At 40.9% G+C, this 17,526-nt stretch overlaps 1 protein-coding gene across 3 annotated transcripts in view; it reads left to right on the top strand.

Annotated features, from left to right (window-relative positions):
- Positions 1 to 15,461, top strand: part of LOC119651463 (mitochondrial folate transporter/carrier-like) — a 133,822-nt gene extending 118,361 nt beyond the window's left edge. For all 3 annotated transcript variants that reach the window (XM_038055089.1, XM_038055081.1, XM_038055074.1), the window contains one exon: positions 15,174 to 15,461. In XM_038055089.1, the coding sequence (XP_037911017.1) occupies positions 15,174 to 15,263 (90 nt within the window). In that variant the 3' untranslated portion in view covers positions 15,264 to 15,461. The remainder of the gene's footprint in view (positions 1 to 15,173) is intronic.
- The last annotated feature ends 2,065 nt before the right edge of the window (positions 15,462 to 17,526 follow it).

Genomic DNA, 17,526 nt, shown 5'->3' with positions numbered 1-17,526 from the left:
CGCAGTGTGTGAGACGCTCCCACCGGACGCGCCACGATCCGTGCAGAAAACGCAACTCTCACTTTCATTGTAAGTCTTCGCTTGATGACCTACTTGGCCGCATCTCCGGTATGCTGTCCTCCTGTCCGGTCCCTTGCAAGCTGCTGACATGGGTCCATAGTCCAGACACATGTAGCACCTGGTGGGGACTATCCGCATTCGTACTCTGCATACTACCCATCCAATTTTGATTCTCCCGCTGCTAAGGAGTTTCCTCGCATATTGCTCGGGGACTTCCTTGGCGACCTTTGGCGTCGAGCATTTACAGAGGTGATACCTACCCGGCATTGGTTACCTCTGAACATTCACGCTTTATCGCCTCCTCTACTTCGACCTTTTCTTTTAGGCAGTCAAGATCCCGGATTTCTAGAGAGCACGTGGGCTCTACTACTACTTCTTCGATAAAGCCTCCTTCAGGCACGTCTTCCTCTTTCCGCTTTTCCCCCAGTTCACTTTGTAGGGGGCTATCTGCGGTCCATTTGACGCAAGCAGCGTTCTCAGCGGGAAGTGCGGCTGTTTCTCCTCTCCACGTTCGTCTATAGAAGGAGATGCGGGCCAATTGTTCCTATAGTTCCATCAGCCCGTTTTAGACGCCTTTGCCGACGTTCCTTTGGAGGAACGTTACTGACCGCATACGCTTCACCACTGCTGCGCATTTCCTGATGAGCTTTAGCTCTTCGGTTCTAGATAGGACGGTTGACTGCACTTGCACTCGGTTTGTGTACGAATCCATCTGCTCCGGACTAGCGATTCTGACTGGGCTTTTTTTTTTTCAGAACAAGCTATTGGAGCTACCATCTCCGCATGGTCAGCCGCACCATTTGATAAGGCTTCCTCCCGCCGGCGCCTCGTTGTCACATCGCGTATGTCAACCCTCGCTGCCTCTTTCGCTGATCGCTGCGGAGAACGATGCATTTTTGTGCTACGCCCAAACGCACTCAGCTCGTCCTCCTTCCTTGTTGTTTCATCGATTTTTTTTTTATTCATTTACGTTTATTCTCCATGGAAAACTAACCAGCGCTTCGTGTGCAAGAGAGCAGGCCGCAATAGTCAGGAACGAATATACCCTCGGGGACACAGCCCTTACCCCAGTTCCCTGAGGCCTGACCTACGCTTAGCTGATCCCGGAATTCACGGACGAATCAGCGCTCGCTCGGGATAACGCGGTCTACTAACACCGGTTCAATGCACACTACCCGACCAGGGTCCCGAAGGGGCTGGTTCCTAATACACGTCACAAGTACTACCTTAGCAGAGCTGCGCTCACATCACCCCATCGACGTCGACAGAGAGTTGTCGGCGGCTCCGGAGACTCCCAGTGTGTCCCGACGTGTACCGGTGATTCCTTCCTCCTTCGGACAACTGTACTATTTTTCCTCCGAGTAGGGGAAACGATGATTCGTCCGTATTCTGACACTGTTCCTCTGCTTGGTTTTGCCACCAGACACTTCCATATTTATTAGCCTTCCGGGAGCTTCCCTGATTTGCTTCCTTCATCAACGTTGATTTCGGAGGAGATCGCAGGAACGTCGAGCTTCTCCTAAATGGATCAAACACTAAGTCCTGCGACCTGTTCCCACCAGGTGTAGTCACCTCACCATGGGCTAACGGATGACCAGTTTATGGGGCATGCGTATTTTAAACAGGCATCCCTGGGAGTGATATACCCCTTTTTAATGCCTCTTTCTCCAGGCTACTTGTAGTATTCGATGCAACGGTGACCAAGTAATCCACCACCGAGGCACTGCAGTCGAGGGATATCGACGGCCGTGAGCCTGCTTGCCCACTCCCAAAAAGCCGCCGGTACTGGGATTCCGAGTCCCTGAACCATAAATTTTTCTCTCCTTTCTTCTTTCATATGGGTTTCTTGTTCTGGGTGTCCTTCTCATATCCATTTTTTTCCACGAGTGGGTGTCTAACCTATCCGACTTGCGCACAAACAAAACGACTTGCACGGACACCTGCAAATGCGTACATTTTTTTTTCACCAAATATGATCATGTTAGGTATCAAATGAAAGGTTTCAATGTACTAATTAAAATGTGCAAAGTTGTATGTATAGAATAAGTAAATGTAAAGTAAGACAGTGGGGAAAACACATTTGTTATAGTTACCACACCGGTTTCCATAAATATCCTCAAACACCCTCCTATCCCAAAAGACGTAACTATCTTTTAAAACCATTGAAGATATTACCCTTTACCCTTAATAGGGAGTTAGTCCACAGCCAGCTGTCGATCACAACGAAACAAATTAGAATAGAGATTTAGAAAACAATGAATTTTTTTTTGTTAAGGAAGTTTTTATGTTCAGAATTGAATTAATTTGTCTTAAAAAAAGTTTTGGAATTGAATTGAAGTTGATAATAAATAAACTATAAATGGTGGCCCCGACAACGAAATTGTGTTGATGTAGTGCCGAGCTGTGAAACAAGGAGTACGAAGACCTCCCTCCAGCACTATGGAGTGAACAACCCGATTAAATGCGTCTGGCTCGTCAGTCAAAATTTGAAGAAAGTGCTCGTCTTACTTCGCTTCATCGCACGTTGTACTTTTTTGTCTTGTTCTGTCGCGTGCAATTTGTGCGTGCGGCAGCTACTGTCTGCCGTCGTCCATTTTAATAATAATTTCATTCAATGAGGTGAACTCTCTAATCCAGGGTACAAACGCGTCGCTTGTCCGCCTGTTGAATCAGCCCAATTTTACGCAACATGCAACACAAGCTTCTCACCCTGTGTGCAATCAACACAAAACAATAATTTTAATCTCAAATATGAAGCACATATATTCCTTTTATTTTAACTGAAAATCTTTAATCGATAAACATTAAGCGGTATATATATAAAATAATTTGTAATATCTATTTTCAAAAGTAAAACACGTAAGGCCGCAAGAACCGCGCGGGGTTTTCTAAGTATGAAGTTGGGCAGGCTGTGGCCTCTGGCACTTCGCTGGTTTTTGTTGTTTTCTCCTGATATTGACATTGGGGTTCGAGTGGTTCAGCTTTGGGGGTGAGTTCCGCTTCGGTCGTGGTGCTGTTAGATTTTCCTCTTCGGTACGTTTCCGCTCATTGTGGGGCTCGTAGAATTCTTCACTTTCTTCTCCTTCGACACCCCCGTACCCAGCGTCAGTCAGCAAAATTAAATGACTTGCTGCCGAAGCTCACCTTAGGCGACTCCCCGAGCCAACTGCTGCATGCTGTGGCTATAACGACTCCCGGAAAACAGCCAGGTCATCTTTCCCTTTGCGAATTCCAGGACTTTGGAGGTGTTAGCAAACACCGTTGACAAGGCTCACGAAGTTCATGCACGCCTCGTGTCAGTGAAGCGCCGCGGGACACCTCGAGAGGTAGGTTCCGAATCTGTTCGCGGTCCGCCAACCGCAATGAGCGGTTGAGTAGTCGCACGTCGAGGGCCTGAACCTGCAGTTTGCTGATACCACCGAATTTTCGCTAATAAGCCAAAGTGTACCTTGCACGTTCACAGCACTGAACAAGTCGGAATATCGGAAGCTCGCGCTTCGGGTATAAAGGTTTTGTGTTCATCTTATCTAAGAAATTTCAACGCACTAGCACTAGCTATCCATATATAGCTACAAATCGAACATACTCCTTCATATTTTTCCAAACTACAAGCCATACGTACATATTACAGCCGTAGATATTATGCTCACCCTAAACAAACAAACTGCCTATTTCCGAATACTGTACACAAATATGCACGTATATAAATTGATCGTACCCATATTTCCGATTTACATCTTATATCTATCTGAATTAGGCACTACCCGCAAAGTCCATTAGCACGCATATACTATATACCTACATACACACATGTCTCGTTGGAATAATTGATATTCATATACAAATGACTAAAAAACTAAAACAAAATAATCCTTTTCCACCCAATTCATACGAATTAACTTCGTTGTGTTATTGACGAATTGATATGTGATGATGACGTCATGCAGGTTGTAGAGTGCACGAAATTCAGAAAAAATTGTGAAGTTTCACCCCCTATAAATTTGTTAATAATAGTTGGATTTTCTTCAAACTTGACCGAATTGTGCACCATGTTCTTCATTACACCTATGCTTCTGTACTTCTGTACTGAACTGTGATGAACATAAAGGGGGTGCCGGGTAAATTTCTAAAATGTGGAAATATACTATTATTAACTTTATTTCTGCAGATATCGGAACCGGATATATTTTGAGGCCTAGATTTCATAGAGATGCACTACTGTGTTTTTTTTCGGATTTTTCGGTTGGATAGGTTCTGAGAACGAGATCTGTTACACTTTCTGATGGTCATATTCTGAGCCCCCACTACCCTATGTTTCCCCCAATATCAAATATTGACCCAGTTTCGAAAAGTACTAAGAGACCTTTCATTTGATACCCCACATTTTCCAGCCTCCTTTCACCTGTATGGGGAGCCTTCCGTTAAACTTAACACAAAATGGCGCCAGTTGCTGCTGTAAAGGGAACGACAGATCACATACTCTTACCAATTTTCGTGACAATCGGTCCAGCCGTTTCCGAATAAATCGGGTGTGACAGACAGACAGATGGCCAGACAGACAGACCGACAGACAGACATCAAATCGATTCTAATAAGGTTTTGTTTCACACAAAACCTTAAAAACTAAACTCGTTGTGAGCTCTGCCGGTGGTTACCATTACCACCCCAGAATTTGACAAACAGGATTATTTGCAGACTGTCGAATAGCTGCTGGTCGTCTGCACTACACAAAGCCCAACGGCGAACGGAAACCATGTGGCAATTATAGACGTCTGAATGCGCAGACTATTTCAGACCGCTACCCCATACCACTCATCCACGACTTTGCGCACAGCCTCGCTAACTGCCGTGTTTTCACAACCTTGGACGTAGGCAAGGCGTACCATCAAATCTCGGCAGCTCCAGAAGGCATTCTGAAAGCGGCAATATGTACATCCTTCGGACTCTTCGAGTTCATACGAATGACTTTTGATCTGTGCAATGCAGCGCAACCTTTACAGAGGTGCATTCACTCTACCCTACGAAACCTTAGCTTTTGTTTCGTGTACTTGGATGACGTTTTGGTCGCTTTTTCTCTGCATCTTAGCATCTAGAACATCTCGAGTGCATTTTCCAACGTCTCCTTGAAGTCGATCTTATACTTAACGTTGAAAATTCCTTCAAGGGCAGGTGAAGTTTTTAGGCTACACGATTTTCTCTGAGGGAATTCATCTGGAACCAGGCAAGGTTCAGGCCATCACAGACTTTCCATAACCAAAAACAGTCAAGGATCTATGGAGGTTTTTGGGCATGTTAAACTTCTACCATATTTTCTTGCACAAAGCCGCACAACATCAAGCGATCCTCAACGCCTACCTATCTGGGCCCAAGACCAAAGACTCACGCGTGATTGTGTGGTCTACAGAGGCCATCCTGAGCTATCCAAACGACAGTTGGCGGACGCTATACACCTGGCATTCCTTGAACCAGATGCACCCCTAGCCGTATTCGTCGTTGCCACAGACATCGCAGTAGGTAGTTCAACTGAATTACGTCACCTACGATCGTGAGCATTCCCTCACCATCCCCTCGCCAACTTCGACACCTGAACTTCATAACTCAGTTTACTTCAGGCATCCAGCACGTGTCCGGCGCTTTGTCACACATTTCAGAAATCAAAATCCCTTCCATGGTCGATTTTTCGGCAATGCCGAGACACAAAAAGGATGACGCAGTGCTTCATAGCCTTAGTAACAACCCCAAATACAAATTTCGGGAGTTTCCCTTTTCGGTTCAACCTACGAAATACTCGACATCTCTGAAAAGGGACCTAGGCCATATGCCCCGGCCACTTTTCGCAAGGAAGTGTTCCATACAGTACACGATCTTGCTCACCCAGGCATTCAGGCAAAGAATCGGTTGGTCACTATTAACTCCTGAGCCAGGCAACGCGTCGCGTGCCAGAAGTATAAAGTCACCAGGCGTTTTCACACGATTCACATCCACATCATTGGCTCTTTGCGAGACTCGCATAGCTTCAATCGTTGCGTGACAATCATCGGTTCCTGCGGTGGCCTGAGGCAATACCTCTGACCGACATTTCTGCACAATCGTGCGCGGAGGCACTTTGTCGGGAATGGATCCCACGCTTTGGAGCTCCAGCCGAAGTCATTACTGACCAGGGAATGCAGTTCGAGTCTACCCTGTTCTCGAAGTTAGGTAAACTCCTGGGCTTCAACACTTTCGGACGACTGCATACCACCCGCAATCTAATGGGATTCTGGAACGCTGGCCTAAGCCACTGAGGGCTGCTATAATGGTACACGATGACTCTTCGTGGTCGCAGGCCCTACCTTTCGTTCTAGCTGGCCCCAATATTGCTCATCGTGATGAGTTTGCCGCCAGCAGGGGGGGGGGGGGGTGTGGAGTAGTGTAGAGCCACTCCAGTATGTGAACGGTTTAGCGGAGTTGAGTGGTTAGATCACACGGCTGTCGTACAGACGGTCGCGGTTCAAATCTAACTAGGGCATTGGAATTTGTATCGTGATTTGACGTCGGATACCAGTCGACTCAGCTGTGAATGAGTATCTAAGTCAAATCAGGGTAATAATATCGGGCGAGCTCAATACTGACCACATTGCCTCCTATAGGACTACTGTAATCCCTGAGCGTACCATTGCGGTCTTGAATGAAGTATTCTAACACACTTCAAGACCTAGAGCTAGAGAGATAGTCTACAGCCAACTGTCTGGTATTTGTAGTCTAGGTTAAAATTGATAGGGTAGCTTCCTCCAAACTACAATTTTTAGTTATCAATGTGTCCGGATAGCTGAGTGGTTAGAGCGCAAGGCTGTCGTACGGAAGGTCAGGGTTCAAATCTCACTGGTAGCAGTGGCATTTGTATCGTGATTTGACGTCGGATACCAGTCGACTCAGCTGTGAATGAGTACCTGAGTCAAATCAGGGTAATAATCTCGGGCGAGCGCAATGCTGACCACATTGCCTCCTAGTGTACCGTTACGGTCTTGAATGAAGTGCTCTAACACACTTCAAGGCCCTGATCCAACATGGATTGTTGCGCCAACGATTATTATTATTATTATGTAAATATTATATATATTTCGGGAGCAGCTTACCCCCTTCATTAGTACAAAGCTATCGCTGCTGATCACAACGAAAAAAAATAGAATAGAGTTTTAGAAAACAATCAATGCTTTTTTTGTTAAGAAAGTTTTTATACTTAGAATTGAATTGATTTAATTAAAAAAAGTTTAGTTTAGAAACTGAACTGAATTTCCTTTCAAAAATAAATAAGCTATACTGAGAACTTTCCGATGCATAAGCCTGTAACTTGCCCGTTAATGACTATGTCATCATAACAGTGACCGCAAACCGGTCCCCTATGAGACCATCGTATTTCAACATCGACCGTTGATTGCGGTCATGTGAATCAAGCCACCGATAAAATAGCGTAAAGAAAGAATTGCCCCGCCTTAATACGCGGCGGGGCGGGGGGTGGTGATTTCTTGAGAAGAGAGAAAAAATGATCTCACGTAATTACCAACCATTACAAATGTGGAAGAATCGTGGGACCAAATTGAAGACATGGTTCGAAAGCGCCCTTGCAACCTTCCTTACCAAGCCAGGTAAGCGATTCATCAACCAAAACACCTGGCTTTGGAATGACGATGTTGAAATGAAGGTCCGTGAAGAGAAACGCCTCTACCCGAAGTTTCTCGACGATAAAACGTTGGCCAATTAGCAAATTTCCAAGAATGCCAATCAGGAAGCAAAGAAAGCGATCGTTGTCACCCGAGCGGTCCATTACAAAGATATTTACGATAAACTGAACATCCGAGATGGCGAGAAAGATTTGTATCGACTTGTCAAAAGTCGACACGAACGCACACCGGATATTGAACACTTTTGTTGACTGACGACTGACTGACATTTGGAGCCATTTCACTGTCAGGCCAACTGAAGTCGGGGAAGCAATAAAACGTATGGAATCGGGTAAACCAACGGAATTCGACGACATCATATCTGAGCTCTGGAAAGCGAAGTGCTGGGACGGAACATTGTGGTTTGGTGAATTCTTCAATTGGGTTATTCAGGAAGGTAGTACATCTGGCTGTCAAGAGAGTACCAGAGTTCCAATATGAAACAAGTCGGAATACCGGAAGCTCGCGCTTCGGGTATAAAGGTTTTGTGTTCATCTTATGTAAGAAATTTCAACGCACATTTTTCTATCCGTATATGGCTAAAAATCCAACATAATCCTTCATATTTTTCCAAACTACGAGACATACGTACATATTACAGCCATAGATATTACGCTCACCCTAAACAAACAAACTGCCTATTTCCGAATACTGTACACATATATGCACGTATATAAATTGATCGTACCCATATTTCGAATTTACTTCTTATATCTATTTGAATTAGGCACTACCCGCAAAGTTCATTAGCACGCATATATTATATACCTACATACGCATATGTCTGGTTGACAAATAACTAAAAAACTAAAACAAAATAATTCTCTGCGACCTAATTCATAAGAACTCATTTCGTTGTGGTATTGACGAATTGGTATGTGATGATGACGTCATGCAGGTTATAGAGTGCACGAAACTCACGAAAAATTGTGAAGTTTCACCCCCTATAACTTTGTTAATAATAGTTAGATTTTCTTCAAACGTGACCAAACTGTGCACCATGTTCTTCATTACACGCATGCCAAATTTTGTACTCCGGGAATGAACATAAGGGGGGTGCCGGGTAAATTTCTAAAATATGGAAATATACTATTATTAACTTTATTTGTGCAAATATCGTAACCGGATATATTTTGAGGCCTAGATTTCATAGAGATGCACAACTGTGATTTTTTTCAGATTTTTCGGTTGGATAGGTTCTGAAAACGAGACCTGTTACACTTTTTGGGGGTCATATTTTGTGCCCTCACTCCCCTATGTATCACCCAATATCAAATATTGAACCAGTTTCGAAAAGTACTAATTGATACCTTTCATTTGATACCCCACATGGCTACATTCTGTGAAAAAAAATTTGCACCCTCCATTCACATATATGAGGAGCCCCCTCTTAAACTCAATACAAGGTGGCGCCACTTACTGCATGTAAAGGGCACACCAGATTACATACTCTCATCAATTTTCGTGACAATCGGTCTAGCCGTTTCCGAATAAATCGGGTGTGACAGACAGACAGACGGACAGACAGACTCCGTCTCGATTCTAATAAGGTTTTGTTTCACACAAAACCTTAAAAAGAAAAGTAGTTCAGTAGAATGTTCAAACTACCGCCCGATCCGGTTGATGTCCCATACCATGAAGATTTTGGAAGGTATTCCCGAAATCGTGGAAATAACCGTGAATCAAATCGGATTTGTCAAGAACTGCGGAATTACTGACATATTACATTGTGTCCGGATACTCATGGAGAAACATCGCCTTATTTACTTTGCATTTTCGGATCTGGAGAAAGCGTTTGACTGCGTGTCACATGAACAAATTTGGTATGCTCTACGACTATACCTAGTATCAGAGGAACTCGTGCGTTGGGTTAAATTGCTTTACCACGATTTGAACAGAAAAGTTCAAAGTGTGGCGGTACAGAAATGTTGGTATTCAAGTACGAATATACATACAGCAATTACGTAACACTATTATAGTTATTACAATTTGAGTACTTAGGATAAAATGATGCTAGCAGCATTTTATTGAAGTAAAACCGAGATTCAGTTTTTGTAAGAGAATTAGTAAACGTGCATAGACGGTTCCTCACATAAGACACACAAAACCTTTATACCTAAAGCGTTCAGCTTTCGGTATACCGGTAAAGTCCTTGCTACGATTCGCCGTTTACTTCAATGCTTTATGTATCATAGCTTTGGAGTTGTTATGATTTGAGTGGTGTAAAGACGTCGACTTTTTGTTTTAAAATTAAAATGCCTGCCGCAGGTTTTATAAAATCGACAAAAAATACATAATACTGTGTAACCTTAATATAAAGAGCCTCAATATAAGGATTTTTTCGATATAACAAATTTCGGAAATCCCCTCCAACTGCCCCTAAGAGTTAATACAAATTACGAATACATTTGCGGAAAACCTCTTTATAATGAATTTTTAATCATTGCTGAATATACGTAGAACGTATAATTTACCTCTATTCAACGAATTTTGTTACCTTATAACCTTTACATAAAGGATAGGAATCAATCACACAATTCACCACCAACACCAACAACTCATGTATCTATGCAACAAACCTCACTGTAAGAAATTATTATATTTGGTATAACGTATATTCTCCAATCCCCTTCAGCTTTGTTAAATCAAGGTTACACTGTATTTCCTGCTTAGAACTGCGTGAGGAATCGCCTGGCATACAGTTTGTTCGGTAGTTTTTTGTAACACTCCATACCAAATGAAAACGCCACCGTAGAGGCCAGAACCTTACTGAATATCTTTGGAATCATTTGCAGATATACAGCAAAATTATAATAGTACAGCCCATACTGATTACGTTAAGTGAAGTAATTAAAATGAAAGGATATATAACTAGGTGCTAATTAAGGTAGATATCAGATCTAATAATAATGTTATTTCCAGTGAAATAATAACTTGTTTTTGTATCTCATCTGTAATGACTTTATTGTCGTGTACTTGCGCCCATTTCGGCCAATTTACAGAATCATGTTAAAAGCCCAAAAATTATGATTAATTTCATTTTGAAACTATAACAAGTCGGAAAACCGGAAGCTGGACGCTTCATGTATGAAAGGTTTTGTGTATTTTTTTTATAAAGACATTTGAGTGTGATTTTGTCCCATTAATACGTAACACTAATATATATGCATATATTATTAACTTTATTTGAAGGGATTTCGGAGCCTAGCCACCATATATTGGCAGCCTTTTAATTTTTTTCAGATTTTTCGGTTTGGCAATTTCTGGGAATGGCCCCGTTAAATAAATGATAACTTGATAACCCTGCCTTTCCAACAAATGTAAAAACTAAACCTTTCCAACAAATGTAAAAACCAGTTTCGGAAAGTACTAACCGAGAACCTTTCATTTGATTGATACCCTGATACATGACTATATTTGGTGAAGACCAGACTGTTATCGGACGGAACACTTCGGAGTATAGCACAGGCTGCAAGGATAACCACTTTTTGGATCTCCATGTATAGTCCAGCCCTAAGATCGAGCGGTTTCAGCGCGATTAATCCCGTCCAGAGCACCGAGTTTAGGGATTTTTTTGTGTAAATCGCCTCCAATACCCATGACTTAACATTCCTATCCAATCACATTTTATTATCTTTTCACAATACAATTTGCCGTTTTCTTTGAATGGCGGACCTGTTTGCTCTCCGAGACTGCTAAAGCGGAAAATTGTATACTCCCTGACATGAAAACAAAACCTTATAAAATCAGTTTCCCACACCTATTATATCAGAAATGGTTATGCCTATTGATACGAAATTTGGTCATAAGGTGGGATCTGTGAATCCCCTCGCATAAAGCGAGTAACAGAGTTCCACATGCAAAATGGGATTGTAACATTTTTTTTTCACCAAATATAGTCGTGTGGGATATCAAATTAAACGTCCCGATTAGTACTTTCTGAAGCTTATATTAGTTTTGAAAATGGTGACGAAAGCGAAGAGTTTAGGGGTCCAAAAAGGGCCGGTTACCTAGGAATCAAAATATCTACTCTCCGGACAGATACCTGTTTACATAAAGTATATTTTTTAAAAATTGACTGCCAAGTATGTTTGTTGGAGATATCACTATTACTAACACAGATGTAGTAGGTCAAAATTGCCTCTTTTGTGCGAATTTATTTCATTCCAGCAATTTGAATGTCAGTATCATACTAAAGTGAATAATCTGAAAAACTAAATGCATCAACATTAAGAGCTAGGTAGAAACGGGGAAAATGCTCACTCAAATATTCTTATGTAAGCAACGCCCAAAACTTTTCATACCTGAAGCATTCAACTTCCGGTTTCCCGACTTGTTCCAAGATTAGGCACCAATATTGCAATCTTGGCTGGAGATTATGTCGGGGCCGAGTAATTCGATCACAATCCACAGGCAAGTCTTGAAGAAGTTTGCTTTCTAATGACGATGACGGTCAATTTCCATGTGTTGCTTTTATATAGGGGAACTAAGTAAGCATTGGTATAAAACGGCCTAAAGTTTATAGTGTTCACTCAACTGCATTTTCATGTTTCAAACAGAACATCGATTTGATGTATCCACCTGGAGATATCGGGTCTTGGTCCACTTTCGCGAGAATCGCGCTCACCAGATAAAGAAATTTATCATAGGCCTCAATATTCTGTCCATTGATATACTATATATCGATTAATAGATAATTAGGGTGATGTCCCATGCCATATTGTCTGTCTATCACACCGGATTTACTCGAAAACGGCTGAACCTATTGCCATGAAATTCGGTGAGGTCTATAAATTCCTGTACATATAGTGATTGGCGCTATTCTCTATTGAGTTTATAGGGGGCAAGTACGAAAGGGGCTGCACATTTTTTTGCACTTAATATGATCGTGTGGGATATTAACTGAAAGCTCTGAATTCGCACTTATAAAAATGGTTATATTTTTTTTACATTGAATCCACTCAATATCACATCGGGGGCTCTTTTGCTGTTATTTGTATACCAGTATCAATTACCCAAGGCAGACATATACAGAGGCCAGCATCCGTATTCGTACACCGTGAGTATTGAGGGAAAAAATTAAGTAATCATGAAAAAATAAAGAATTTTAAACATTATTTTTACATTGCGTAAATTTTATTTAAATACAATATCTAAATCCAATTAAATTTACAAAATAATATTCAAATTCAATTACTCAACAATAAAATAAAATCCAAAAATTAAGTATTCAGTTAAACTGTCGTATAACTAAACGACGCATTCGTATTCGTACGTTATGAATTTCGAGAAAAAACAACGAGAAAATTAAGCATTTAGTATTTAGTCGGGTAGCCTTTGTTTTTAATAACATGTTTTAATCGATTTGGCATCGACCTCACCAATTTTTCTGTAAATAGAGGGGATATTGCACTCCATTCTTTTCCGATTGCATCTTTCAAGTCTGCCGCGTTTTTTATATTATATTTTTTTAACCCTCTTTTAATTTCCGACCACAAATGTTCTATCGGATTAATGTCCGGTGATTGGGGGGGTGTCTGTAATACTTTAGGGCAATTATAAAGTAACCATAAACGCGAATTGAGAGCCGTGTGTTTCGGATCGTTATCTTGATAAAAAATAAAGTTATCTTGTATTCGTAATTTTTCCGCGCTTGGGTTTAAATTACATTTTAAGATATTCACATATTTGGCAGCATCCATTATTCCATCAATGAAATGCAAATTGCCCGTTCCTGCTGCAGAAAAACACCCCCACACCATAACAGATCCTCCGCCATGCTTTACGGTGGGTATTAGGTTCTTCGGATGCAAGCTTGAATTCTTCCCTCGCCAAATTTTTCCAATTCCGTTCGAGGTGATGATATTAAATTTACTTTCGTCTGTAAATATTACCTGTTTCCAGAAGTCGTAATCCTTGTGAATATATCTTTTCGCGAAATCTAACCGTTTAATTCTATTTACTTTATTGATATACGGTTTCTTTCTTGGTACAGAGTTAAAGAGACCATACCTTTTAAGTGTCCTTCGGACGGTATCAACAGAAACTATTTTATTAAAATGTTGGTGGAGTCTTGCGGTTATCGTTGTAGCACATTCCTTAGGATTTTTTTTTATTTGCCTTAAAATAAAACGTTCGTCTCGCGGTGTCAACTTTTTTCGTCCTAAATTTCTCGGCTTATTTCCCAGCATATTCTCCGACTTGTACTTTTGAATTATATACTGAATCGTTGATTTAGCTCGACCAACGATATTACTTATCTCGCTTAACGATTTTCCCTGATTATGTAGGGATACAACGATTTCACGGGTCTCTATTGAAGTTTCCTTGCCTTTTCTGCCCATCCTGCACTTTTTATCACTTCGAACACTTGTTTCGAACTACAATGACGTTTTTGAGTGCTAGAAAAATTCTAGAACAGAAATCATTTCTAAGAATATACCCAAAAATTCAACAGCTGAAATATAACGGGACATTTTTTGCTCGTACGAATACGAATGCGTCGTCGAGTATCGATCATGATTTTTGTTAATTGCTGTTCTTTCGTCAAGTACAGTTTGTGGTGAATTTAGGAAAAAAAAATTCACAGCATAAGTGATCTTCTGTATATAACTAAGACATAAATGAATTTAGGTGTGCATTTTCAGTTATAACTGTCGCGAAGAACAATTTTTATTTTATAGTGTCTCAAAAGAAATATTTCATACGAATACGATTGCTGCCGACTGTATATTTGTATATGCCAATGAAGTTTGGCGGTAGTATCCAATTAAGGTATGTAGTTATGTAAGTTAGTGGCAACGGTATTGGATTTACATAGATATGTATAAGTATATGCACGTTAGCTGTTGCGTACGTAATAAAGAAGAAAAAAGGAAAATTGAGATGCTCTTGATCAATTGCGTGCATATATGTACATATATGCATGCGTCAGTGTGCGGTGTAAGCAATGTTTGTTTGTTTAGGATAAGGGCAATGTCCATCTTTCATATGTAAATATATTTTAAAGTTCAGAAATATATGAAGAAATGTTTTGAGTTGTTAGCTGTGTACGAACTGAAAAACGTGCACAGAAAGTTCCTCACATAACATGAGCGCAAAATCTTTATACGAGAAAAGCCAAGTTTCCGGTGTTCCGATTTGTTTATTAATAAAAACACTCGGGCCAAATTTTCTTTCCCTTTAAGTAAGAAAAGTTGCATAACGCAGGAAAAATAATATCAGTAACAAACACATCAACTAAGTACGGACTCACGGACTCCTTCTACGATCCGAAAATAAAGTCGTTATATGTGCAAAGCTTTTCAATGGTGCACACAATTATCGATCTTAGTGTCGTGACAGATATTGACAAATTTAACTGAGATATTTATCAAGTAATTAATCAGTGCCTTTTGTGTTCATTTGTTCTAGATACGAACAGTGGAAGGGATTTTACAAAGGAATTATTCCAAATTTGACACGGGTTGTTCCTGCTACAATGATAACTTTTGTGACTTATGAACATGTTTCACACGAGTTGATGGCCATGAAATGAGAAAACTTGAAAGGTATGGTTGTTACAAGTAAACATCTGAATGCATTTAATTTCATCTGTTTAAATTAAGTACAATTTATATTTCAAAACTATAATAATTCCTGAGTTATATTGCCGAATCGTATTTCCTACTGTTGTGTGAATAAAGTTGTTTATGAAAATAATAATAGTTTTCATTGATCCAATTCAATATGTGAAAATATTTGTCACACGATGATTCCATTTTTATGTAATTAATTGATCATAAGGTGCTATGCTTCCTTGGGGGACAATAAATTCGCACTAAATGCATAACTCTAACCTACCACAACTTCGTTAATAATAGAACAATTCCCTTAAAAAATAAAATACAACGTGTTAAGAGAGAATATCATAAAATCAATTACAAATTTATCAAAACTTGCGCTGCTAGATCGATGACTCGTTTTTAAAGTTTTGTGTAAAACAAAACCTTATTAAAATCGATTTACTGTCTGTCTGTCAGACGCACTTTTCTTCCAAACCGCTAAACAGACCCGAACAACATTTGATGGACATATGCGAACTATGAAATCCCACGTATACAGTGAGTGACATAAATTTGCGTGCAGTTTGAAGGGGGCCTCCCAATACATGTAAAGGGAGCCCCTAAAACATTTATGCGAAATCTCAGTTCCGAGAGATGTCCCACTCCGATATCTGTTCAAATAAACTTACTAATAGTATATTACTAACTTCTAGAAATTGACTGAAAACCTCCCTTAAGTTCATCCTAGAAATAATAATAATAATGGTGGGCGCAACAATCCATATTGGATCAGGGCCTTGAAGTGTGTTAGAGCACTTCATTCAAGACCGTAAAGTTAAAGTTATAGCATTTTAAACTTATCAATTTCGTGCGAATTTACCGCATCTTAAGCCATACAAATAAAATGCTGACGTCATAATTAATGGGAATAATTGACATTCTAGCGAAATATTAAAATTCTATTCACGGAGAATCTAGTTCTCCCCAACCCATTTGAAGGTTTTGTGTAACCACAGGACCTTATTAAAATCGCTTCCACAAGACCTTATTACGGCACGGGGCTAGCTACTTTAGCTAGGTCTCTTTTCGTCTTCCCGCGGGGTTCGTAACTGCGTCTTCCTCACTTCTGCTTTTCGCAGTTTATCCTGGATTAGTGTGATAATGGAATTGATCACATCCCAGTCTTCCTGGTAAGCTACCATTCTCCGGACTGTACAGGTATTGACGGTATCCTCCGTGGCCGGTGAGAAACTGGGTGAGATAATAATTGATCTCCACATGTCCCTCCCCAGCCACTCCCCGATTAGAGTACAACGACCCTTTTCTGACTGATCCCATTGCTGTTGCCATCTGCTTATGGATCTCTCTCGCTTTCGGCTTTTTTCACCTGCGAAAAGGGAGAAATGGACCTGGTGTTATAAATGTTCATCATTTCGGTTGCCAAGAAGCATCATTCCCGAGATGACGAACGCAGCATCATCTGAGACAGTTCTGAAGGCAGAACACAGCCTTCAGGCTATTCTTCTGTAAACCGTACTCAGTTTATATGCATTGCCTGAAACCTGCAGCGCGTTTCCCCAAACTGGGACTGCATACAGCTTGATAGTACTCACCACCCTGGCTATGAGCAGCCTGTACGTGTGCCGCGGTCCTCCTAGCTTCGGCATCATCCTTGCCAGAGCCATATTCGTGGTGGATGCTTTTTCGCAAGTATTCTCTATGTGTATTTGCGAAAAAACATCCACCATTAGTATGACTCTGGCAAGGATGATGCCGAACGGCTGTCCGTCTATTCATCTGTCTGTCTGATTGTCACTCCCGGAGAACATGTGATCTGTGTGCCCGTTACATGCTTCATGCTTACATGTGCTTCCCATACATGCGAAAGGAAGGCGTAAATTTTCTTTTCAAAGAACATGGTCACCTGATGTATCAAATAAAAGAACTCAATTAGCACTTTTCGAAACTGGCCTTTTTCTGATATGAGGTGAAAAATAGGCGGGATGAGGCACAAAATTTGTGCCCCAAAAAGTGAAACAGGTCTAGTTCTCAGAATCTATCCAACCGAAAAATCTGGAAAAAATCACAGTGATGCAACTATATTAAATATAGGCCTCAAAATACATCGCACTCCGATATTAACATGTTTTGGAAATTTACCTGAAAGCCCCTCTCAAGTCCATCCCAGGAGTACAAAATTTTACGTCAGCATAGCATTTCAG

The sequence above is a fragment of the Hermetia illucens genome, chromosome 1 (assembly GCF_905115235.1).
Source record: "Hermetia illucens chromosome 1, iHerIll2.2.curated.20191125, whole genome shotgun sequence".
In the NCBI taxonomy this organism is placed as follows: Eukaryota; Metazoa; Arthropoda; class Insecta; order Diptera; family Stratiomyidae; genus Hermetia; species Hermetia illucens.
The sequence above is the reverse complement of the archived record's forward strand: the minus strand, read 5'-3'. Positions and strand labels throughout refer to the sequence as shown.